Source organism: Lissotriton helveticus, chromosome 4_1 (genome assembly GCF_964261635.1).
Source record: "Lissotriton helveticus chromosome 4_1, aLisHel1.1, whole genome shotgun sequence".
Classification (NCBI taxonomy): Eukaryota; Metazoa; Chordata; class Amphibia; order Caudata; family Salamandridae; genus Lissotriton; species Lissotriton helveticus.
Genome location: NC_136063.1, coordinates 420,440,500 through 420,466,679, shown reverse-complemented (window position 1 = coordinate 420,466,679; position 26,180 = coordinate 420,440,500). Strand labels below are relative to the sequence as shown.

The following is a 26,180-nucleotide window of genomic DNA, read 5'->3' as shown; positions in this document are numbered from 1 at the left end:
TCTGCCGCACCCTTGCGACGCTGTCTTTTGTCCTGTCTCCCTTCCCGCCAGGCGTCGTCAGTGGTACACCCATTCTGCAGTTCGGCAAGCGCTCACCTGGCGGCCTGTGCTCCTCGGCCCGGTTTTGTGTCGAGGCAGTCATAACTGGACGACCTACGCGAAGGACCCATTGTATGTCTGCTTTTACCTATTAAAAGTAAAGTGTTTCCCTGACTCTTCTCATCGGTGGAGTATCCGATGGGAGCATAGAGGGGTCACGTTCCAACACCGACTGCTAGACATCCAGTAATAAACCTCAAACTGGGACAGAGAGCAAATCCACTCCAAAGTAGCAGCGAAGCAACATGTACTGCATAGTACATGGGACAGCTTTCTTTACATTATCTAGAGCAAAGAGATCCGCACAACTTCCATGTTATTAGAATTAATTAATGGAGTATATATGGCTAAAATGACCTGGTGATTATCAAAAGATTAGGAGCTATAGTAAAAATAAAGTGGGGGTGCTGTCATAAACGGAGCCGTGCACATTGGAAGTAGTTACATTGCGGACAGACATAGACTTAAAATTGCAGTGGTTGCTAAAACATTGATTTCTGGGGCACATTATGTTGAAGACCAGCAACTCTGCTGAGGCTGGCATGACGTCAGCTGTTTGTGTCCCCCCAAGCCTGCTCTGCTTCTTGCCTGGTAGCCTTTTAATGAGTGTAAGCCTGCTCGCAGCATGCATCTCCAGGAGGCAGGAAATGCACCACTGCGCTTTAGGCAAACACCATTTGCTCTTAAATCTGGAATCTCAGGAAGATTCCAGTGAGGAGCCACAGCATATCTTTCAAGAGGATCTGCTCAGCCAATAGATCTTGAAAATCATTACATTAACATTAATAAGAGCGAACCGGTTTGTCAGTAAGCACGATATGCAGTCCTGATTACATGCCAAAACCGACCCTACAACGTGGTCCTATATAAAAAGCATTGCCATTTCTAATGCCAATAGCGCAAACTCTCACAAATGCGAGACCATTTTAATGATGGCCACGCCCCTTTCTTTAGATGCTGCTCGCCGTATTGAGGTTACAGCTAGCGGCATCTAAAGAAAGAGTGTGCGGCCACCATAAAAGTAAAAGCATGGCATAGGGGGGTGCTTTTACAAAAAAAAAAAAAAAACATTTGTTTGTGAAGTTCTCAAACATGTTTGTTTGTTTTTTGGAAAAGGGCCCCATGCTGTGCTTTCAGTTTAATTGCGTACAAAAAAATTGCCAACTTCACCTTACTTGACACCTCCCAATTGAGGAAAACAAACCAGTATTACTATATGGTCTGTTTGGTATATTTACTTAATACCTTTTTGCTTTTTATTTCATTATATTAAAAAAAGTTTAGGTACAAAAAAGACACTTAAATACATTCAACAATTCCAACATAAATTTTCAAAGCAAATTACATTCCACATTGCATATATAAACACCACATAAATTACATTACATATATAAACACCATATTCATTTGGATCAACAATTAGACTCACAGAAATGATATCTAACTAAACAAAGGACAAAGTGAACATTTAGATACTATTATTAAACAAGTAGCAAATTAATGCATATTAAATTTGTCAAAGTCATTAAATGTGCTGCAAATTAATGCATTCCTGGTTCAAACCTTTTGAATGAGGAATGCATTAATTTGCAGCACATTTAATGACTTTGACAAATTTAATATGCATTAATTTGCTACTTGTTTAATAATAGTATCTAAATGTTCACTTTGTCCTTTGTTTAGTTAGATATCATTTATGTGAGTCTAATTGTTGATCCAAATGAATATGGTGTTTATATATGTAATGTAATTTATGTGGTGTTTATATGTGCAATGTGGAATGTAATTTGCTTTGAAAATTTATGTTGGAATTGTTGAATGTATTTAAGTGTCTTTTTTGTACCTAAACTTTTTTTAATATAATGAAATAAAAAGCAAAAAGGTATTAAGTAAATATACCAAACAGACCATATAGTAATACTGGTTTGTTTTCCTCAATTGGGAGGTGTCAAGTAAGGTGAAGTTGGCAATTTTTTTGTACACATTTAATTGATGGTCCAGCTGACTTCATGGTTAAGGACCTAACTCCTTAGTGTCAGAATTCAGTTTAATTGCGGCAGCACCCCTTTGTTTAGACGCGGCGTGCTGTAACCTGAATAAGGCGAGCAGCGTCTAAAGAAAGGGGTGTTGCCACTTTTAGAGTGAAAGCATGGTATGGGGCGCTTTAGATTTTGTAGCACGGCCGTTAAAAATTAAAACAGACCGCACTGACAACTACAATAAAAAAAGCATTGGCATAGCCAAAAGGTCTCGCATTTGGGACCTTATAAGTGTTTAGCCATGCAACAGTTTGTGTTGTTGCACCAAGGATATTCTGCTGCATAACTAAATACTTATAGGGGTCCAAAAAGCGAGACCCATTGGCTATGCCAATGCTTGTTTGTTTTTTGTTTCTGTTTTGTTTAAGTTGCCAGATCTACAATAGCTGGACATGGTTTTTGTTAACAGTTCTTTGCATTAAATGAACTTGTTTTCATTGCTCTGAATGTTGTTTCCATTCTGGTTGTAGGAAGCAGTCATTCCCGGGGAAGTGATGGCTGCCCATGCGCTGAACTTTGCATATGAGAAAAAGCCTGGTGTAGGCGCAATTTACAAGTGTGGAGTGAATGAACCCCAGGCAGCATGACTCACTCACACGGGAGTTCCTGCACTGCACCTGAATACTCAGCATGGGTTAAGGAAACTCGACCCACTCCCTCCCAGGCATCGAACACACATTTACCAAAAAACTCTGAGAAGAGCCTGCCTGCTGCACTGACGGCTGGTGGTTTGTGTGCCTGGTGAAAGCATGCATTGATAGCTGGTGGTGTGTGTGCCCGGTGAAAGCGTGCACTGACGGATGTTGGTGTGTGTGCCCGGTGGAAGTGTGCACTGACGGCTGGGGGTGTGTGTGCCTAGTGGAAGCGTGCACTGATGGCTGGTGGTGTGTGCGCCTGGTGGAAGCATGCACTGACGACTGGTGGTGTGTGTGCCTGGTGAAAGCGTGCACTGACGGCTGGTGGTGTGTGTGCCTAGTGGAAGCATGCACAAACGGCTGGTGGTGTGTGTGTGTGTGCCTGGTGAAAGCGTGCACTGACGGCTAGTGGTGTGTGCCTGGTGGAAGCGTGCACCGACGGCTGATGGTGTGTGTGCCTGGTCGAAGCGTGCACGGACGACTGGTAGTGTGTGTGCCTGGTCGAAGCGTGCTCTGACGACTGGTGGTGTGTGCCTTTTGGAAGCGTGCACTGATGGCTGGTGGTGTGTGTGCCTGGTGGAAGCGTGCACTGAGGGCTGGTGGTGTGTGTGCCTGTTGGAAAAGTTTGCACTGACTGGTGGTGTGTGCATGGTGGAAGCGGGCACTGACGGCTGGTAGTGTTTGTGTGCCTGGTGGGAAGTGTGCACTGACGGCTGGTGGTGTGTGTGCCTGGTGGGGAAGCGTGCACTGACGGCTGGTGGTGTGTGTGCCTGGTGGGAAAGCATGCACTGGCGGCTGGTGGTGTGTGTGCGTGGTGGAAAAGCGTGCACTGATGGCTGGTGGTGTGTGTGCTTGGTGGAAGCGTGCATTGACTGCTGGTGGTGTGTGTGCCTGGTGGAAGCGTGCAATGCGGCCGGTGGTGTGTGTACCTGGTGGAAGTGTGCAGTGATGGGTGGTGGTGTGTGTGTCTGGTGGAAGCAGGAGCATTCACAGCAATAGAAGAAACAAATGAAACTGACGAATGGGAGGGGAGAGTGCCAGCAGAGGAGCATTTACAGCATAGAATACACAAATGAAACTGACAAAGAGGGAGGGGGAGAAGGGAGGGGGAGTGCGAGCCGAGGAGCCTGATTACAGCAATACAAACACAGATGGCAGCTGTGCATGTGCACACTCTCGTGAACACAAGCTGGAGGCCAACAAAAGCCTCTGGTGGCACTTTTAAAAGCCACTTACTAAATGTCTCAAAAAGACAGCATGTCTCAGGCGAGACCTAAAAAGAAGCGTGGCCACTATAGTTACAGTGAATTGCGCTGGCAAATTAAATAAATAAAGAAGCGCAGCCGCTGTAGTTAAAGCGGACCGCCATTACTTATTAAAATATAAAAGATGCGGCGTGCACTGTTGTAGGAAAGTACGTCATGAATGGAACAGGGGAAACTCATTAAAGAAAATAGTGCTCACAGACTAGAGAAAGCAGACTGTGTAACAACACAAGTAAATAGTCCTGTCCTCGTGGGTGGTTACAAATGCAGCAAGACCGTACCAAGGAGGGACTTCTAAGCGAATTCATGAATCAGGTGCTATGATTTAGAAAGTAAAGTAACAGGAGCCAATTGAAAAGATGGGCAGGAAATGGGCGGAACTTCAAGTCCCTACCTGAATACAGCATGCCTCACAGAGCAGTGCATGTGCTGGCCAGGCTCGACCTAAAAATGATATATATTATCTTTCATGCATTCATGTGAAAGAAACTCTAATTTCAAGATACGTTATTTGAGCGTCCCTGAAATAGGCTGTGCTATTAGATTATATAATTATTACTGTGCATTTGGGTCATGAATGTGTGTTTTTTTTATTATTTAATTAATATTGTTCGAAGCGTAATGTTTTATTGTTTCTTTTCCCCCCACCAGGTGATGCTTTCCCCTGGACGATCAGCTTGACTCATTTCAGTGTGTACACTCTGCTCGGACAGCAGATGACGCTGAGTTTGGTGGAACCCATGGGCTGCACCTCCACTCTGGCCGTCACCTCGCATAGTCTGCCAGGCTCCGGTCCTGAATCCAGACACTCGTTTGTTGTCTGTCTGCACGTGGACCTCGAGCCATTGGAAATAAAATGCTCCAACCCCCAGGTTAGTGCATTTAACTGATTTATGAACAGACGTTGCAAATAACTCGATTTAACTGCCATTGTTCTGAGTTTTGTTGGGGACATCCTATTCCGTTAGACATGGTAAAGTTTCTATTTAAATGCTGGGTCACGAAGATGAGGCTGTCTGCATTAAGAGTTCCTTTGATGTACTCTCAGGTTCTGAAATGTAAACCCATCCCAAAATGTTACTGGTACAGCACAAATGCATCTTTTGGCAGATAGAATTAAATCACTTGCAGATGTGCAGCTTGTAAGTGCTGAAACATCGCAGTGCACTTACTCGCAATCTGCATGATGAAGAAAATCCTGTTTGTGCTCTTGGGTGCAGCTTTGAAAGCTTTCAGGTGAAATTGGAGTTGGTTGAAAATATGTTGTCCATGTGCCTCTTAATTAGAATATGTGTGCCATGCTGCTCGGGGTCGCTTTCTTAGTCCACAACTATAGAAGAGTTGTGTATACACTGATGTCTTGCACATATAATTAAATGAAAGGAAATCGGGTTACTGTAGAAAATGTTCATGTGAGTTAATCTAGCAGTTCTGAATTTGCACAAATATAGTTTAGCATATTTAAAAGTGATCTGGCAATTGTAACTGTGTACTGTACTTAGTAAAAAAAAAGCTTGTAAAGGAAAAGGGGATAGTTGGAAACCCATCCAGAGAGCTGAGGGTAGAGAGTGCCCAAAGACCACTGTAGGTAAAGCCAGACTACAACAACATTCAGGAAAGTAAAGCCTTATTAAAAGTAGCCTTGCTTCATCCGTGATTACAGTGGGTTAAGACTGAACACTTCTCCTTGTTGTATTTGGAGTGTGCAGGGAAGCGTGAACACCAATAATTAAACAGATAATTTATATAGAAAGCAAAAGGCCAATCAGTTTAGTCAAAAGAAAAGTATTAACTAAGAGCCTCAAAATATTTGAGCTAGACAGTAAAGATAAAAAGAAATGGAAGCAGAAGCAGAAGCAAAGGGTTTAACTATTTCCAAGGAATAGTAATGGTGCCCACCATTAACATTGCTCCCTATGGAAATCCATATAAGTTTGTAAAGAACTTAGAATTGGCGAGAACAACAACTAAATTCCTTTATCAGCCTTTTCAGTAGGCCTTGGTATAAGATAATTGAACTTTTGAATGCAGTCAGTTACATAGCAATGGTGGGCAATTCTCAGTAAAAATGTTCGGACCTATTCCCTCCATTTGTATCCTCTTGGCCCTCCTCCCCCAACGCTCTACACGACACGTTTTCCTCTCCCCCCAGACTGCACGCTCTCAAACACATATTAACTAACCCATCGCCTCGCCAACTGGTCACTCAGCTTTGATCCATTACACAAGACATGGCACCTGTGGCTGTCCCGTCCGCCTACACAATTTTGGCAGAACTCACCAACCCCCTCTTACTGATACCCAATGGTCCTACTATGGTGGCCAAATGGCTGCCCTCTCCCAGAACTACACATTGCGCCTTATCCACTTCAAATTCCCCCACTGGCTATACCGCACCTTGTTGCACCTCCATCGCACGGTCTTAGTGAAGGACACCTGCTGTTTGCGTTGCACTGTCCCTCTGACCTCTTTTCTACATCTCGCCTGGTAATGCCCACCCATTGCTGCCTACTGCCTGGGGTCTTTCCCGCTTTGCTCCCCATAAAAGTCCTTCTTCTCCCCCAGGCCCCTCTTGCCATACTTTTAGGCTATGTTCAAGAGGCCCCCCAATAGTCCACCTAACTGCGATGCTTTTATTCCTAGACAGCGCTGTGTGGCCATCCATTGGGGAAGATGTCCAGCTACCAAAGTGGAAGATGGGCTACAAGACGTGATTTACTGTCAGGAGCAACTCTCTGTATATTGGGAGGTTATGCCCCCACTGCTCCTGCCCCATGACATTTGGGAACCTGTCCTAACATACTTAAGAAAGAGAGACTCGCCCCACCAGAAGACTGCGAGGAGCCCCCCTCCGAAGGCCGACTCTTTACACTGTCTAGCATTGTAGGCGACCTCCCCTGAGACCCTGTCTTCACCTGCCCCCTATCCCCCTGATGTAGGAGTGCCTGTAACCTCCAAACAATCCGGGCCATCACCCACGGTCTATATCGGTGTGGGAAATGTCTTACTACAACTGTGGTGAATGTATCCACCTATTGGTGGGTCATTATGATGTCCTTATTCCTCCTTCCCCTTGCTTCTATACTGTGCTCCCACCCTTGTTCCCTTGTTGATGTACACATTTGTATATTTCTAAAATGCCAATAAATTTAATTCTTCAGACCTAGTCACTTTCCTGGAGCAAAATAATTTCAAGTGTGATTGGTTCTAAGTCTTTCTTTAACAAGGACATTCAGGAGGTTGGGGTTTTGAGCTCGAGGAAGATGGTATCTTGAGCCTGCACCTCCTCTCAGGAAGACAAGTTCTCACCAGAAAATTCATGCTTCAAGTTCAGCCATAAGGCTGCAACAACGCTGAAGGCTTCCGCATGATGTAAGGCACTCGGTGACGGATACAGAGTCTGTGGAAGCGCCGGGCCTCTCCTGCCTCACCGCCTCACTGAGCGTAAACCACGCTGAACCCCGAAGGCCCCGATGTTCCAGGTCTGACACTGCAGTCTGCTGACTACTGACCACGACAACGTTCTACAAGTAAGGTTACCAGTCAGTTGCCAATAAAGTGAAAAGTGAATTTATTAAATACAGCCGGCTTGTATCTGCCTGACTGCCTGCCTATCCCTAACATGGCGGACCTTTGCGGTCTCTAAAAGTGCAGCCGCTCACGGAGGTCCAAATGCTTTACTAGCACGGAGATCACGTGACCTCTTTGCACCTCATATTGGACAACGCGTGTGTCCAGAATGAAATGTTAGACTCTGTGTTCATCAGGAAGTCCAATTACTAGTATAACAAACATGATGGCCGCTGATTATCTCTGGAGGCATCAAGGAACATGCAGCAGTAGCAGGCACAAGCTCATCTGATCTGCGAAAACCCTCTGCCGGCAGTCACCACAGTTGTGATCCATGCTTCTTCCCTCGGTTGGGGATGCCATCTTGATTGCTTAGAGATTCGCAAAGTCTGTTTTCCTAAAGAACATACGTGCCACTTCATTCGGCTTGAGCTGTGGTTGTTAGTTGTAGTTCCTTACCTTATAATTTCCCCCCAGGCGTCAGGCTGGATCAGGAGATTATTTCTTCAGCAGTACCCCTGCATGTCGTTCGGTAATGTACGTCGGCTAAGCGTCCATCATGGGCGTCGGTATGACATCGCTGGACCCACATAGATGCCGCCCATATGCGCTGTCGTCAATTCTTTCTTTTTCTGTGCCAGCATAGCCCAGATCCAGAGAGAGCTACCTCTATCTTTTTTTGACTTTCTGTCAATTTCTTGTTCAAGTCGTAAACTCCTGGTGCCATGAAGATGTCCCAGCGAAGGACCGGCTTCAAGCCCCGTGGTTTTTGCCACTGGATGATGTCCATGATGGATGCGCACCTCGTGTGCCTCTGATGTCTGGAGCGCAACAACGACCCAAAGTCGTGCTCCGAGTAATGGGCCATGAACCCGAAGGCTTTGCGGGAGTGGTCCCGAAAGCTGCTGGGGGCCTGGCGTTTGGTTCCGCTTTGCTCCCATTCTCGTCTGAGGACAAGGTCTCAAGAAAGGTTGCAGAGTCCACACTCCTTGCACTCAAAGTCATCGGGGAGATCTTAGAGTAAGTCAGGGAAGCACAGGCGTTCTTCGACTTCTCCCCGTTGGTCGACCAACGCAACGTGGGATCCAGAGTGTTGTAGCTTGAAGGCTTCGTTCCCGGAACCTACTTCTGAGACTGCTCCGTGCCTCCTTCCTTTTTCGGGAGCCGGAGCATCTCCTGCCCAGATCTAGAAGTTTTATGAGGACTTGTGCCTCATGTTTGGGATGCCCGGCTCTGCCGGTGCACCTTTGGGCCCAGCAGGTTTGGTCTGGGGCCCTGCGACTTTGATGCCGGTAGCTGCGGCCCCAGCGGGTCACCGTGAATCCAGGACTGCATCTGAATCAACACGGTCAATCTCACTCAACCTTCCCCCATGAAGAAGCTTCCGTCGTCGACCGTGCCCCCAGTCCACGCCGACCTCATCCCCGAAGTGGACACGGACCCGGACCGATTCCGACGCCGGAAGGGACTTTCGTTCCTGTGTTCATTCCGGGTGCTCCTTTTGGACCAGAAGGTGAGGATGGCGTTTGGGAGGAGCCGCTGGACCCTTTATTTAACCAGCTTGAGGAACCGGACTGGCGAATGGACCTGGGTGATGCCAGTGGTCTGGACACGTCCCCTGACACTAGCTTGCTTTCTCCCCCTTACCATGGCTATGGAGGAGGGAGATTCCTATGCTGTGGTGGTGAGGAGGGCAGCTGAAGTCCTCTGCCTCAAACTCTCTAAGATGGCAGTCAGGACTAACCTCCTGCCAGAGGTACTTTAGCCTGTGGCTTCCGTTTCTGAACCCCTTTTGCCGTTCAGTGAAGCACTCACTTACGTCCTTCTGGACACTTCTTCTGCTGCCACCGCCTCGCTTCGGGCGACCAAGTGTTCCTGACCTAGCACCCCTCCTCTGAGAGCTTGGTAGTCCCAGCCTCATCATCAAAAGACACATTCCTTCTGCTCCCCCAGATAGGGAACCCAAGAAGTTGGAACATCCTCCAGCCTGGTGTTGCGGTCAGTGAATACTGCATGCCTCTTGGGCCGATACTCCAATACTATACAGTTGTGCAGGTGCTGCCTCCTTGCCGGGAGGAAGCTCGCGGCATTCTCTCTCAAGCAGGTGCATACAGGATAGACGCAGCCAAATTTACCATACGATGTGGCCTTGATTCCATCGACTCACTGAGCAGAATGATTGCCACGTAGGTAGCTGTTAGATGCTATGCCTGGTTGAGGACTACTGGCTATAAAGGGGGTTTCCAATCTTCCTTGTTGGACATGCCCTTTGATGGCACTTGCCTTTTTGGTGACAAGGCAGACTCAGCACTTGAGCGCTTCAAGGATTCTCGAGCTATGGACAGATCCTTGGGCCATGCTGCTACCTCAAGTCCACCTTAGTCTGCCTTTCATGGCTACGAAATGGGAACCCAACCACGTTCTGTCCAGCCATTCCATTGAGTCACGCAAGCTGTCCAGTTCTGCGCAGATGTGGGAACCAGCATCCTCGTGGTTCAGGGAGCCAGCGGACATGCCAGTTCACCTTTTCCCCACTTTCCACTGCCTCAAAACCTTCCTTGTCCGACGTTCCAGGCCCATCAGTCTTAGGCAGGATCCGCCATCGCCTCCTCCACTGGCAACCCACCACGTCGGACAGGTGGGTACTCCAAATAGCTCAAAGGGGCTACTCCCTCCCCTTCAAGACTACCCCTCCCTCCATGCCATCTTCTTACGATCGCATGTCGGAGGTTCATTTGGCACTTCTCCACCAGAAAATATCTGCTCTCTTGGCCAAGGGAGCTATAGAGAGGGTCCCTGTGCCAGCAGTAGGTCATGGTTGTTATTGTTATACCCGCTACTTTCTGGTACCGAAGAAGGACAAAGGCCTGCATCCTATCTTAGACCTCCGGGCCCTTAACTTCCACCTCCGGAAGGAGAAGTTCAGCACGCTCACCCTAGTCCAAGTTCTGTCTGCACTCGACCCAGGAGACCGGCTGGTGGTGTTGGACTTGCATTACGATTATTTTTATATCCCCATCCTGCCCTAAGTTCATGGTAGGCCACAGGCACTTTCAGTTCACCATGTTCCCCTTTGGCCTTACCAGTCCCCCTCAGGGGTTCACAAAGGCGGTGGTTGCAGCTCATCTGTGCAGATCAGGGGTTCCAGTCTTCCCCTTTCTCGACGACTGGCTGTTAAAGCTGGACTCACGCCAGGCTGTTGTCTTCCACCTCCAGACTACGGCAGGCCTCCTGCATTCACTGGGGTTCACTGTCAACATGACAAAGTCATACCTGACTCCCTCTGAGACACTTACTTTCATCGGGTGGTTCTGGACACAGTGCAGTTTCTGGCCTATCGAACTGAGCAGCAAGCCCGGAATGTTTGGGCTATGATACCGATGTTTCAGCCTCTGTCCCAGATTTCGGTGAGACTCTGAAGCTGCTGGGCCTTATGGTCTCCTGCATCCTGATTGTGGATCATGCCAGATGGCATATCTGGGCTCTGCAGTGGGACCTGAAGTTCCAGGGGGCGCATCAAGGGAATCTTTCAGACTACATCAAGATCTGGTGGGGAACTGCGCACCAACTGCAGTGGTGGCTCACGAACCAAGATTGGGTCAGAGGCAGATCCCTCTCCCTTCACAAACCAGATCTAACAGTTGTGAGGGATGCTTCACTTCTGGGATGGGGCGGCCACCTGGGAGAAGCAGAGATCAGAGGCTTGTAGTCTTCAGAAGAGTCTGGCCTCCGTTTCAACCTTTTGGAGCTCCGGGCGATCAGACTGGCACTAAAAGCATTCCTTCCCTCTTTCAAGGGGAAAGTGGGGCAGGTGTTCATCTGACAACACCACCACCATGTGGTACTGTAACAAACAGGATAGGGTGGGGTCGTGGACAATTAGTCAAGAGGCTCTACGCCTCTAGACAGGGCTGGAACATCAGGACATAACCCTGGTGATTCAACACCTGGCAGGCTCCCTGAATGCTAGGGCCGACAAACTCAGTCGTCGGTGCCTAGTCAATCACAAATGGCGTCTCCACCCGGAGGTGATGCAAGGTCTTTTTCAGTGGTGGGGAGAGCCTTGGTTAGATCTGTTCGCATCCGAAGAGAAAGCGCATTGTCAGCAGATTTGCTTGTTGGAGTTTCCACGGTTGCGCTCACTTAGCGATGCTTTTTGGCTTGAGTGGAGCTCCGCCTCCTCTACACCTTTCTCCCTGTACCACTTCTGCCCAGAGTGTTCAAGAAGATCAAGCGCGACTGGGCTCAAGTTATTCTTGTTGCTCCGGAGTGGGCACGAAGAGTCTGGTACCCGACCTTCTGTGAATGGCCATCGATCCTCCGATCAGGCTACCACTTCGGGAAGATCCTCTGTCGCAGCAGCAGGGGAGGGTTCTTCATCCGAACCTGTCCAGTATCCCCCTCCTTGCATGGAGATTGTGCGGCAGCAGTTGTTAGCTATCAACTTTCCGCTTCGAAGTCTGTGATGTTATCTTGGTAACCAGGCATTCCTCCACAAAAACGGTATACGCCTGTAGGTGGAACAAATTTGTGCATGGTGTACAGCAAAGGCTGAACAGCCAAGTCCGGAGAGACGGGTACTTTGCTCGTTCCGTCCTCCAGGACTTCCTGGTATGATCATGGTTTGCAGACCCTCCTCCAGGGATGGTATTGCTGGTGTATCTATTCTAATGGAAGTCAATGGAGAAGTTGCGGTTGCAGTTTTGCAGAAGAAGGAGCCTTCCCAGAGGACCCCAAAGAATTCCCTTGGAGGACGGAAGGTTGGAGAGACAACACACTCATGGATACCCTGGAGACCAGGTTACCTACACCAGGGAAGCCAGATGCATTCTGGTACTTGGAGGTATTTACAAGGTGAGGAATCTATGGTTAGATTATCCACCAGAAACCAAAGGTAAATAACTTGTTCTATAAATCCTAATCTTTGCACCTTAGTTTTAAACCAGGATAAGGACTTTATGTTTATGTTTCTGTGAAATTGTATAATATAATATGTAATAATATTTGTTTCGAATTAGTCCAGCCATATTTATCCGTTTAAATCCCTAATAGCATTATACGTTATGTTACGTCTTTTATGCTTAGGAAATGTCCCTTTAAATATTATATTTGCAAAATGGAATAACTCCCAAAAATCCTGTGTTTGTGATTTCTGCTATAAAGGAACTCAAAATATGTTTCATGTTTTGCATTCATGTCCAACATTGTAAGAGGCTCGAACGAAACTTGTGTAATTATGTAACCTGAAACGCTCTGATTCTCATGTAAAGCGCTCTGATACCTCCGGGTCTAGCCAGCGCTATATACAACTTTGAAAATAAATAAAATGAAGTATAACTGCCAGATTCATACCTTTGTTAGACGCGCATGCGATTTACTCAAAGCACTGTGATCGAGTGCAATGCAATGCAGAGAGTAATTAAACAACTACCTGCATGGCATAGTTAATGCCAGCAAAATACTGAGGACATGGGTGTACGTGTAGAAGAAGACACACAGTGGCAGCTGTGTCCCAATTAATGTGAGAGAAGCAGCAGAGTAATGTGAGAGAAGCAACAGAGTAAACAGAAACAACAGTAATAAAATAAGCTATTGAGCTCAATTGTCCACGGAACATTTTTTAGAAGTCATAAGGGTCAAAAGCCACTGACCCAAAGTGATCTGCTCTGCTGCTTACTCCAATATGGAGAATACATCACCTTTAACTCTCAAATAGTAAAGATAAGAAAAGGAGGCTCACAGCTGTATAGCACGTATAGCAAGCCATTATAGAGACTAAATAGAGAACGGGTCACAATACTACTATTATCTCAGCTATTAATTCTCCATATATAAAAGCCTGTTCAAAAGGACCTTCAGTACATTTTCCATTAGCGAACTAAAATTGGGCTCCGATGCTACTATTATCTTAAACTGATGATCTTTCATTTACCACCGCTGTTAATCATAATAATAAAAATTGAGCAACAGAATCATCAAATCAGTCTTCAGCCTCAAAAGGGGAGTAAGGTCCAACAGAGCTGTCTTCTACAAAGTCATACAACAAATACTACCGTTGTACAAAAATGGCAGAGAAAGAAAATAAAACAAGCCTAAAGAGAGTGAAAGCAACCCGCCAAACTCAGACTCTCCAACTAAAAATAAACAAGACATCAATTCCACCATGGAAAACATCTTCAAAAAAACTTGCAGATGTACATGAACTAGCGAAATCAACAAAGGAGAATACTGACAATATGCAAAGTGAGATTTCCGCGATCCACCAAGATATCAGAGTGACCAATTCTAGAATTGCAGAATCAGAGAGTACAATCAGCCAGTTGGAGGACTCTGATACTACATTGAGCAAATCCTTCTAAACACTCAGTGTTACCACAAATTCACCAAATAAGCTCCTTTCGGAATTGGAAGACAAGAACAGGGGTAAAAACCTCTGTATTTTTGGAGTTCCGGAAAGCGAAAGGGCTCCGCTGGATTATGGATTGCCTTTCTAAAATAATGGTTCACACAAACCACAAATCTTGTTTAACAAGCCTATAGAATTCGACAGGGCGCATAGAGTGCCAACAATGAAGCTCCCAAATCAGAAATCTCCTAGACCAATCGTTTGCAAACCACTCCGATACCAACATGTAGAACTCATTTTAGCCTCAATGAGAATGCACAACAACATATTATGAAGGGCAACAAAATCTTTATCTCTCAGGACTACCGTAAGGCTACAGTTGAAATAAGGAAGGGCTTCCTAGCCCTACGCCCGAGACTTACGGCCATGAATGATCAATTCTCTTTTGCTGGACCAGCTAAGTATTGTGTCTTAGTCCAAGGGACTCCCTACATCTTCATGGACAGTATTGCTTTAAAGAACTTCATCAACGAAAAAGAGAAGACAGTAATGAAGATATCAAAACCACAATACACCTTGGAAGATGTCCAAACTTAATTTCTCTAATCGTGTAAGAATCTGTCAGCTCTGAGCTGTGTATTGTCTCAAGGTTTTACTGGTATATACCAAGGCTATATGTATGTAAGATATCTGTATGTTACAATGATCTTACAGATCTCATATGCTCACATGTTTTAGTAAGCACAAGTTCTCATATGTTCACACGCACTATTAATAATATGTTCCCCAGGATGACAGTGGGGGTCCGCGACATACACCCGCTGGATATGAGATTGAAGGACCCGCAGCAGTCCCACTTCTGAGTGGACCAAGCCCCCCGTAGGTCCCCGTAGGCCACAATCCTTTCCGGGGCCTTCTCCCGTCGAAGAATCCAGGCCAAAAGTCGACCTGATTTATCTCTCTCCCTATTGAGACGCTGCCTATATTGTGTGAGGGTATATTTATCGAGTCTATCCAGAATATCGTGGATGCGTGTCCGAGTGTCATGTTCCCGCCTCCTGTAGCTCTCGTTTGAGCTGCATCCGAACCCTGTAGGTTAGGCTCATGCACGCCGCCCTCACCACCGCTTTTAGGGCATCCCATTTCGTGGCCAGTGAGAGATCCCCCCCCAGTTAAGGTCCACGTAGTCAGTTATAGCAGTTTCTATCTAATGCTTCCCCACCTGGACCTCAAGAATCTCCATTGGTAACCTCCAGGTCCAGGGGCGACACAACGGAGCCCCCCAATTCACCACACACGCCACAGGGGAGTGATCAGAAAGGAATCGTGCCTGATGGGTTACCTCAAGGGACATGGCGGGCTCTGGGTTTGTGATAAAGACCCTGTCCAAGCGACTATGTGTATTGTGAGTGGAGGAAAAACAGGTGTATACCTTCTGAGTAGGGTGTCTCTGGTACCAGACATCCTGAGCTCCTATATTCCCCATGACCTCCTGGAGTTTCGCTGTCATTCGTGGTTTCATGCCATCACCCATTTGGAACCTGTCAAGAATGGGTTCTAGGACACAATTAAAGTCCCCAATCCAAAGTATCGGTACCTACAGTTCCGGGACAGGACCTCCTGCAGGGACTGAAAAAAGTCTGGGTCATCTGTATTTGGTGCATAGGTGTTCAGTATCGTGACATCCCTGTCATCTCTGCTCTAAGGAGCAGCTACCTCCCATGGATGTCAGCCTCCACATACTGAACAGCTACCGGGACTCCGGGGGCCACCCAGACTAGGACCCCTCTGGCACGTGTAGAAAACGAAGAGTGGAAAACCTGTCCCTGCCATTTTTTCCCCAATTTTTGAGCCCCTTCGTCTGTGAGGTGAGTTTCTTGGAGGCATGCTATCGAGACCTTATGCCTGTGAAGGGAGGACAGGATCCTATATCTCTTGGTGCGCGTACCCAGCCCCCTCACGTTCCAGCTCAGAAATGTAGGCCCCATACAAGGTGAAGTGACCGATCTTGCCGTAGTTCGCGTCCCATGTAGCCATCCCGATCCCGTGCCCGAAATGCAATACATACGATGCCTGGGAAAAAACAACAACCCCCCCTAAGGACACCCTCCAACGAGCAATTTACTGACAACAACAAAACATGCAGAAATGCCCTTCCCATGCTGGTGCCAGGTGCCAGGACATGACTGCTAGTGTGTGCGGTATGGTGATTTAGAGTGTCCTGAGGCGGAAAGCCGGGACTTAGCGCGATCTATCAGTTTTTAAAACTGTCGTCTGTGTTTTTTACCTGTGTTTTTAACCTGCACCTTATTCGCATTGTAATTTGCCCCGAATGTTCACTCACCCGATCGTAGGGAAATAGAAATTGACTGAACACCGCTGTGTCATAGCGGGTCGCTCTCCCTTCCCAACAACTTTTGCTGAGTCAATCGGCCCACTTGGCCCGGATCACTTCCCCAGACCGCCCCCATCGCAGCCGAGTAGGTGCTGCTTAGGGCCCGCCATCTTGGGTGAGGAGAAGGCGCAGGGCTAGCAGACTAGTGCTAGGCCCCTCCTGCCCTCTCCAGGATAAAATGTCACCCTATTCTAGGAGGCGCAGCGGACGGGCGCAGCGGGGGCGCCGGCGGGGTGCCAAAGGCGAGTCCGTCCGCAACAGGCCGGGACCAGGGGCCACAACCCCTGCACTACCGACTAGCCACATACCGAGTACAGCAATGAGTGCCATTACATACTCAGGCAGTGAGCTTATGAATCTTAACATCTTAGGCGTCATGCGCAATCTTAGGACCCTTGAACACCATGGGTCCAGTCTGCTGTCATAACTGCAAATGGGAGAGTGATCCTTGGTTCTGCCCCGCCAATATAAGCACCCCAGACCTTACACTGAGATGTATCTACCTCAATGCAAGATCCCTCCCAAAACACGCAACAGGAATTTGGGATATTTTGAGCACTGATAAACCCGATCTGGCCTTCATTACTGAGACTTGGCTCGACAATCACAATACCCCGGATATCGCAATGGCCCTCCCAGCACATTATAAAATCCTCAATCTGAATAGAGGGAAAAAAAGGGGAGGTGGGGTGGCATTGCTATTCAAAGATTCCCTCATTTGCAGACAAAAGGCTATCACGCAGACAAACATCCATGAAGCAATGGCGTTCTCAGTGTCCATAAACACCAACATTCTTCTTGGCGGTGTGATCATCTATAATCCACCAGGATGCTCGTCTGACTTTAGCACCCAACTTCTTGCACAAATGATGCTGGTCTGTTTGAACAATAAAAATATCCTGCTTATAGAGGATTTTAACATTCACTATGACAATAGTAACAATCCCCTAGCTAAACATCTAGAGGAGAACATGGAAATCCTACAACTGTCCCAGAGAATCGAACAACCAACACACATGGCAGGACACACATTAGACCTGATTTTCTCCAATATAGGTTCCATTCTCATCAAAGGAATAAAACCTGTGACATGGACAGATCACTCTTTGTTTGAGTTCAATATTAACCTACCTGTCAAAAACATCAGACCTTCAGCCCCGACAGCGGCAAAAACCAGGAGCTGGAAAAATTTCTCAGTGGAAGTTTTTCAGCAACAGTTTGCATATCCTAATATAACAAAAAAAGTTATCAATGACGAATAGATCATCTCCAGAACCACATCACGAACGCACTGGAACATTGTTCAGTGATACGCCCCAATAATAAACCCAGACGTACCATGTCGGAAAATTGGTATGGGCCAGAACTAAAATCCCTAAAAAGGAAATGTACATCACTTGAACACAAATGGAGACTTACAAAAACTCAAGACACCAGATGTCATATAAGAAAGAACTTATACTATATAATAAATCCATTAGGAAAGCGAAAAAGGAATATTTTTCTCGCAGAATAACAGAAAATAATAACTCATCCAAGGAACTATTTAAAATAGTCAAAGAACTGTGCAGTCCTACAAGTCTTTCATCAAAGCTGACTCCCTCACAAGTAGGCTGCAATAAAATTAACGATTTCTTCTGTGAGAAAATAGATAAAATCTACTCTTCATTTTCCAATATCAACTCGGAATGCTTAGAGGCCCATGAGTCATCCATCCCTCAGATTCAGTTGCTCCAGCTTTGGTCCGTATTCGGAAGAAGAAGTGGGTAAAGCCATGTTAGAAATAAAATCAGGCTCCCCGCTGGACCCTTGTCCACATCATATCTTTGCGCAACTAGCCCCAATAATATGTCCAGCAGTAACACAAGCATTGAATCACTCGCTAGAATCTGCTGAATTCCCAACTAACTGGAAGAACGCCATAGTTACCCCACTACTAAAAAAAGCAGGCTTAGACATCAACAATCTTGCTAACTATCGACCCATATCTCAACTGCCCTATCTATCGAAAGTTCTAGAAAAACTGGTTAACAAGCAACTATCCACTTTTCTGGAAACAAACAACCTATTAGATGTCTCACAAACGAGCTTCAGGGTCAATAACAGCACAGAAACAACACTCCTGTCAGTGCTGGATAACATCAGAACGCAGGTAGACCGGGGGAAAACAGTCGCCCTAATATTATTAGATCTCTCGGCGGCGTTTGATACCGTACCACACAACCTGCTACTAAGAACTCTTGCAGCAAAAGGTATCCGAGACAGAGCCCTGGGGTGGTTACAATCATTTCTGTCAGATAGAACGCAATCAGTGCGCATGGGTAACTTTTCATTCCCTCACCGGAACATCAAATATGGGGTCCCACAGGGGGCCTCATTGAGCCCAACGTTGTTTAACGTGTTTGTGTCCTCCCTAGCAGTGATAGGAAGAAAGTGGGGTGTCGAAATCTGTTCCTACGCAGACGACACCCAGCTAACTGTAATCCTGGACGATGATGATGACCCTAAGAACAGGCTACTAAACTGTCTCACCGAACTGTCTGATTGGATGCATAGCCATTGCTTAAAACTGAACGCAGATAAATCGGAGATATTGCTGTTCAGTGGTCACATTCAGTTGTGGGATAACAGTTGGTGGCCAGTGCCACTGGGCACCCCCCCAATTCAAACACCGACAGCAAGGAACCTGGGAGTGACGATCGATAACACTCTGTCTATGAAATCCCACGTGTCAACAATTTGCGGCAAAGGCTTCGCCTTGCTGAAAATGCTCAGAAGAGTCTTCCCCTGGATTCCCACCGAGTGTCGAAGGATCCTGGTTCAGTCACTATTGATGAGTAGGCTGGACTATGGAAACTTCCTGTTTGTAGGCATGGCAGACTATCTTTTCACTAAACTACAAATAGTGCAAAACGCTGCGGCTAAGGCAATCTGTAAGAAAAGAAAATTCGACCCAGTCAAGAGCTGCTTAATAGAGCTCCACTGGCTGCCAATGAGGCAGAGAGCAACCTTAAAAATGCTGTGTATAACACACAGAGCACTGCATAACACAGGCCCACTTATCCTAAGAAATAGGATTAAGTTTTATGCACCAACCAGAAATCTTCGCTCTCAATTCACAGCAAGAGCAAGAAAGACTCGTGTGAAGAGAGCCAGGATGGGAGAGCGAGCATTCTCCCACATAGCCGCAACCAAATGGAATGAGTTCCCCGTGGCTCTCAGACTCACGGAATGCCACCTGTCATTTAAGAAGCAATTGAAAACCTTCCTTTTCCCCAAACCAGGCTAAATCCACAGGACTCTGGTCAGTCCATCGCCCATCATAGTTATTGCAGCGCCGTGGTATCCTACTTAGGATGATTGTTAGCGCTTTATAAGAAAAAATACAAATACAAATACAAATACAAATGCACAGCCAAACCATGAGCCCAACCGGGCTGAACTACCCAACAAGTGGAGAAGAGAACCTCCCTCCCCCAAGTCCAGCTCCCGACACATGCCAGCCGTCCCAAGACATTATGCAGGGTCTCGGGCCATCTGAGTAAGCGTCTGGGGGACTCCCATGCCCCCCCCGCAGGGCTAGCACCCAACTCAGTTCAGTCGCCTCGAAGAGTATCTCACTGTCTCGAATAGCCCAGGACTTCAGCGCACCACCCCCTTGTGCACTATCCCCCCGGTGGCTATTTGCAGTGGTTTGACTACCCCGAGCCCCCGGCGGTTAACAACCCCCAGCCCTGAAATGTCAGACCCCCCCGTACCACAGCAGAATGAATACATGAAAAAGTAGTAGGATATCATCCTCATGGCAGGACAGAGGGGGTTGTAAGTGAGCCCCTGACAGTTTCAGGAACCGTATCAGTGGTTGGCTGGAGAGTTTCCAGTACCAGTTCCCCGTCCTGAGGAGCTACCACAGAGAGCGCGTGGGGGTCGTCAGTCTCCGAAGATTCCAGGCGGAGGGCGCCGTCGTCTCCCACCGTGATTCGCTGTCTCTTCCCCTGGGCGGCATCCGCTGATTGATTCCCTGCGCCTGTTACCTCACCTCCTCAGCGGTTTGGACCCCCATGTACTCCGGGCGCCCCCACGTTCACCCTGCGGGAGGGCATCTCCCCTAATCTCAAGCCACTCCCACACCTCCTCCGGGGCGTCAAAGAAATGCGCCTTTCCTTGGGATATGACCTTGAGCTTGGCAGGTTAGCGTAACATGTACTGCAATTTTAGGTCCCGAAGCTTCTACTTAACGGCAAGGAAGGATTTCCTCTGCTCCTGTACCTGGCGGGTATAGTCCGGGTAGATAGATACTTTAGCATTGCCAAAGGTGAGGTTCGCCGTTTCTCTAGCCGCTTTCAGGATACAGTCTATCCCGGTAATTCAGGATTTTAGCGATAAGGGCCCTCAGGGGAGCACCCGGCTGTGGCGGCGGGACCAGCACCCTGTGGGCTCGCTCTATCACGAAGACCTCGGACAGGCCTGCAGGGCAGAGTTTTGTGCGTATCCAGTTCTCCAAGAATCGGTCCGCATTGCCCATTTCCGAGCGTTCTGAAATACCCAGGACCCTGATGTTGCTACGGCGTGCCCTCCCTTCCGCCTCCTTCGCTCTGCACTCCAGTGCTCCTGTCGCGGAGGTAAGCTGCAAGACCGTTTTATTCAGGGAAGCTACTTCTCCCTGCAGCTGGACGATATCCCCCTTCGCAGTGGAGACTTTATCCGCTACTTTCCTCAGATCCACACACAACAGATTTACATCAATGGAGACTGTCTCTATTTGCTTCTCCAGTGCGGTGCGGGACCCCTGTATCGCCTGCAGGAGCTCTGCCCGAGTGGGCTCGTCGGCCGCATCACTCTCCCCATCTAGACCCGCCTGGCGCGTGATCCGCTGCGAGGGGAGGCATTGCGTGGTATATTGCGTTATGGTGTTGGGTTGGGAGGCGTGGGGCAGCCTGTCTTTACCCATCGTGTTGGCGTGTGGGGGTCGCTCCCGGGTCCGCAAGGTTCAGAAGAGTCTCAGGTCTGCTTCTCGCAATGTGTCTGCCCCGCTGGCGATCCAGAGGAAGTACTGCACGAGTCCCACGGGGGAAGAGCCCGGGCCCGACCGGGGTGTGCTGCCTTCACTCCCCTCCGTCTCATTCACCACAGAATATGGGAGAACACAGTCTCTGTTGGGCCACCACCGCATGCCACCGTCTCTCCGGCACATGTGGTGCTCCCAACAGGAAACCCCCGATCACGGATATATCCTTCTCCTGGTGCCAGTATCGCAGAACCCGACCTTCAGGTGCACCTCCACCGTGCCACTAGTATTATGCCACAGTCCCCGGAGCCTCAATACAAAGCAGGAGTCAGCCCCCCCGGAGAGTCCTCGATGACAGTGGGCACCTCCCCTGCACCAACCAATTTTGCAGGAGCTGGCACTAGGCGAGCGCAGGCCACATCCTCGGCCTTGCGTTGTTATGGCCCCGGGTTCCGTTGTGCCATTCGGCCTGCCCCGAGACAGGACGCCGCCACCACTCCCTCTCTGCAGTACCTCCAGAAGGTTCCCAGGGGCACTCGAGGGGAGGATCGTCTGCTCTGGCCTGCAGATGCCGTGTTGCCCGTCACCGGACGCCTTGCGGCCCTTTGCGCAATCCAACGACCACCAGTGGAGGCCAGAGGCAATGCAAAGGCTCAGCCCCTCACGGGAGGCCCCCGATGACAGTGGGCGCCACCCCGGTACAGCAAGATGTCCAGTCAGGGCCGGCTCTAGGCTCACGGAGGCCCTGAGCTGGGAGTGTAGGTAGGGGGCCCGAGGCCTCCAAATCCCTGCCAGGGGCCGCCACGCAAATATGTATCTAAGGATATATATTGGCGTGGCGGCCCCTGGGGTTTGGCGGCCCTTTGCAGGTGCACAGCTGGCACATGCCTTAGGCCGGCCCTCGTTCAGTTCAATCCACCGAGTGTGTTACAGCCTCAATCGCCAGATCCCACTCGCGCTGATGCAGGCCGCATCGCCGGCCTTGCGTAGTTACGGCCCCCGGGATCCTGTCTGAGAGTCGGCCCACTGCCAGACAAGTCACCGCCACCACTCACACTCTGCCGCACCACCGGGAGGATCCCAGGATCAATCAAGGGGCGGACTGCCTGCTCCAGCCTGTAGATGCTCTATTTCTGGCCCCCGGGCTCCTCGTGGCACCCTGCGGAGTCCACCATCCACCCGTGGGGGCCAGAGGCGATGCAGAGGTTCAGCCCCCCGCAGAAGGCGGGGCTGAACCTCTCTTGGATAGAGGAGTTGGCCTAACGGTTAGGGCGCTCGACCTCGGACCTGGGGATCTGGGTTCGAGTCTCAGTAACGACGCCAAAAACCTCCTGTGATTCTGGGCAAATCACTTAATCTCCTTGTGCCTAAAATGAATGCGTGTCCTCATGTAACGTAACTGGTGCTATGTAAAGCGCTCTGATACCTGATTCAGTTTGGGTCTAGTTCACGCTATATAAAACTCTGCAAAAAAAAGAAGGCCCTCGATGACAGTGGATGCCTCCCCCGCAACAGCAATGTGCCCAGCTCAGTCCGCCGGGTACGCGGTAGCCACCATCACCGTGCCCCACTCACGCCGATACAGGCAGCATCCCCGGCCTCGCATAGTTCCGGCCCACCAGTCTCAAGGGTCCAGTGCCGCTATGACCGTTCCAAGGCCTCCGGCCAGGCCTGCTACTTTACAGGGTATTCCCCCCGCCTTTAGGGACCCGGGTACACCCACAGGTCCGGTCTGAGCACCGCAAAAAGGATGTTTGCAGGATTTATGCGGCTGGCCGGTCGGGAGCCGAAGGAGCTCACGTCCTGTCAGCCATGCTGCTTGGCCACGACCCCTTTGTTGTAGTATCTTTAAAACTTTGAGTCATATTTAGAATTTGGCACTATACCTTCCTGTCTGTGAAATTTAGACAACTCCATAGGCCCTGTGGAAATCTCTGCGCCTTCCAAGAGTCTGCTGTCATGGTCTGGAAATAAGGCATCAGACCGTCCACTCTAAAAATGGCAGGCAGTCAGATGCATCTATGCAGACTGCCCCAACTCGATTCCACATTCAGAAATCTGACTCAAAAAAGATCAAAGGGACAGTCACTGTGGTGGACAGTGCACTCTACTACTTTTGTGGAAGAATATTATGTCCAACAAACTCTAACTCAGGCCCCTTGTTATTCCTGATTTGGGGTTTTGACAATGAGTACATAAAGCATCCAAGGTTCCAGTGAGTCCCTTGGTTCATGGTTCTTCAGCACAGATGGGTAAGTGCCTTGTTCACTATAAGGCTTGTGTCCTCCATGGCCAGATCATTTGATAATATCCATTTTCCGTCTTCAAGGTTAGCTGCAGGGAAGTATAGTTCAGTATGTCCACCCTTTACTTCTTTGCTATGTTAGAGACCCTTCCAAGCAGGCCACAGGTTTGCTCTCCATTGTGGTTAACACTGAGATTGGGACCTCAACTGGAATATCAACGCATACTTAAGATGAATCTATATGGTGTTGTCTTCTTGTGCCAATGCAAGCTTGGTCTGCTGTAGGAGTACGCCAGGGATTGTCAGCTCTTGCTTTTCTCCCTAAAATTCAATCAACGAATGCAAGCACCGTCTATCTTGGAATACAGTAGCGATTATGTAATTTTATTTTTTATGCAAGCAAAAATGTGGGTGCTTAACACATTTGGTGGCCATTGCCAATCTTGGATAAAATAGAAAATGCATTGTAATAAGGATTTTATATTATAAATTTGAGCACTTGGACAATTAAAAGCACAGTACACTTTGAGACTTTTCATCTTACAGAAAAGCCCCAAAACCACCCACTGTTTTTCATCAAACTTGGATTGACAACAGTGTTTTATGCATCTGTTCTGCCCACATAAGAAGCCAGCTTCAGAGACTGGATGAGCCTGAGGCCAAGGCCTCTTATAAATATAACATTTTCCTCTTTGCTCAGTAAGTATGGCATCCAGCTGTGGACCTGCGTATAGGCTGTGTTTGCATTACTCCCTGCTCTTGTTTTATACAGTGGATGGCAATACGTTGTCATACAACTTCTGTGATTAATGCTTATTTACTGAGCATTGTATAAATATCTTCGCGTGGAGTCAAACACTGTGCAAGTTAAACAGTATGTTCTCTGAATATTGGAATGGCATGCCCCCCAGGAGACCTTTAGCTGGACAGTTCATGCTCTTTTCTATCCAGTGAACATTTCACCCCTCAGCCGCTCGCATCTAGAAAACGCCTTATTTCAAGTGTGCCATATGTTTAAGTTTGACGCTTTTTTTCCCTTTGGTTATTTGCGCCAGAATCATTTTGTTTGGTAGCAGCAGCAGCACTCATAACATGTATATACGTAAAAGAATGCTGAAGGTATGCATCACCAGAAATGAGCTACATGGGTGACTAACTATGGACTCGCAACAATCTGCTAAAGTGACCAGCCAAGCGGATTACTGCTTTGTATTCTGATAATTCTTGTGGATATGCTGCTCCATTGCCCTTCGGCCACAAAACCTTATATCAATTGATCATTTTAAAGCGCCTTTCATACGTGATGTTCAGAAGCTAGCATCCTATGTAACCCTTTCATTAGTTTCCAAGTTCATGGAAGATTTGCGCTGTTATTACTTACTGTTTCTCGGTATTATCTATCCTTTGAGTCAAATGTTTTTTTTAGGTCGAGCATTGGAGACCTCTTGTATATACTTCAGTATATTCTTATTATATATTTATATGTGCATGTACTTTGTGGGCTCTGGAGATTAGCCCTAGGACTTGTCTGCTTCCGCTTAGAGACTTTTTTTTCTTGTCAACTGTCTCTTTTTAACTGTCTTGATAGAAAACGACCAGCAGATGTTAGTAAAGGACCAGAATTGCTTTTTGCTGAGACTTTCTTTTTTTTAAATTTTTCTGGTAACTGCCTCTGTTCAACTTTCTTGATCGAAAACGAAAAGCAAAGGTCAGGAAAATACCAGAATCTTTTTAGTGTTCTTTAGATTCCAGTCCATAGAATTTGTCTTCCATGAGCAGCCGTAGACAATAATATATTTTTCAAATCTTGTATTTTCAGTGATATGATCACCGAAGGTCCTGATTTTATATTAAAAACAGAGCTTTGGACTATACCATTTCCCATACCTGGCTTGTCACGCAGTTTGGTGCTTGCTTTCCCTCCATGTTAAAGAACAGTAGATATTTCAGCTCCCAGGCTAATGTGCTGCATAGCTAAATACATATAAGGTCCCAAAGGCGAGACTGATTGCATTGCAAATCCTTGTGTTTATTTGTGTCCGCCATAGCACTAAGATCAGGAATGCTGTACATAAGTACCTTGCAGTACATAGGAGTCAACAGTTGACATAAATCAAACAAAAAAAATTAGAGCGGTATTATATAGGTGGAAAGGTACTATTACAAATCAGTGAGCCACACAGGCGTACATTAGAACACACATTTCTTACTTTACATTGAACTGCATTTAGCAGTGAGCAGATGCAGTTTTCCATGATGATCAAACTTTGCTTTCCTGTGGGAGAAGGTGGCTTTTCAGGGTTGCTTCATAGTACCAGTCAGGTGTTAGCGCCGTTTTAGGAGTAGTGACTTCTCATATGGGGTCGAAGGAGGAAGAATCAGCAAAATCTAGATGAGGCACAATGAGGTTTAGTTGTAGTTAGGTGTTTTATGTTATTCAATCCAAGGTTGAGTAGGAGAGTGTAGCATTTCAGGCAATTGGTGAGGTAATCTTGGGAGAAATCGTGTGTTGCCTTGAATGCCAGTGCTGTTTGTAGAGTACCCTGTTTTTGTGAGACAGCTGTCGCACTTAGTGATA

General features: G+C 47.6%; 1 protein-coding gene across 6 annotated transcripts in view; it reads left to right on the top strand.

The window, feature by feature from the left end:
* The window catches only part of VPS13B (vacuolar protein sorting 13 homolog B), a 3,181,000-nt gene that overhangs the window by 1,603,440 nt on the left and 1,551,380 nt on the right, over positions 1-26,180 (top strand). For all 6 annotated transcript variants that reach the window (XM_078686964.1, XM_078686965.1, XM_078686963.1 and 3 more), the window contains exon 24: positions 4,690-4,910. In XM_078686964.1, the coding sequence (XP_078543090.1) occupies positions 4,690-4,910 (221 nt within the window). The remainder of the gene's footprint in view (positions 1-4,689; positions 4,911-26,180) is intronic.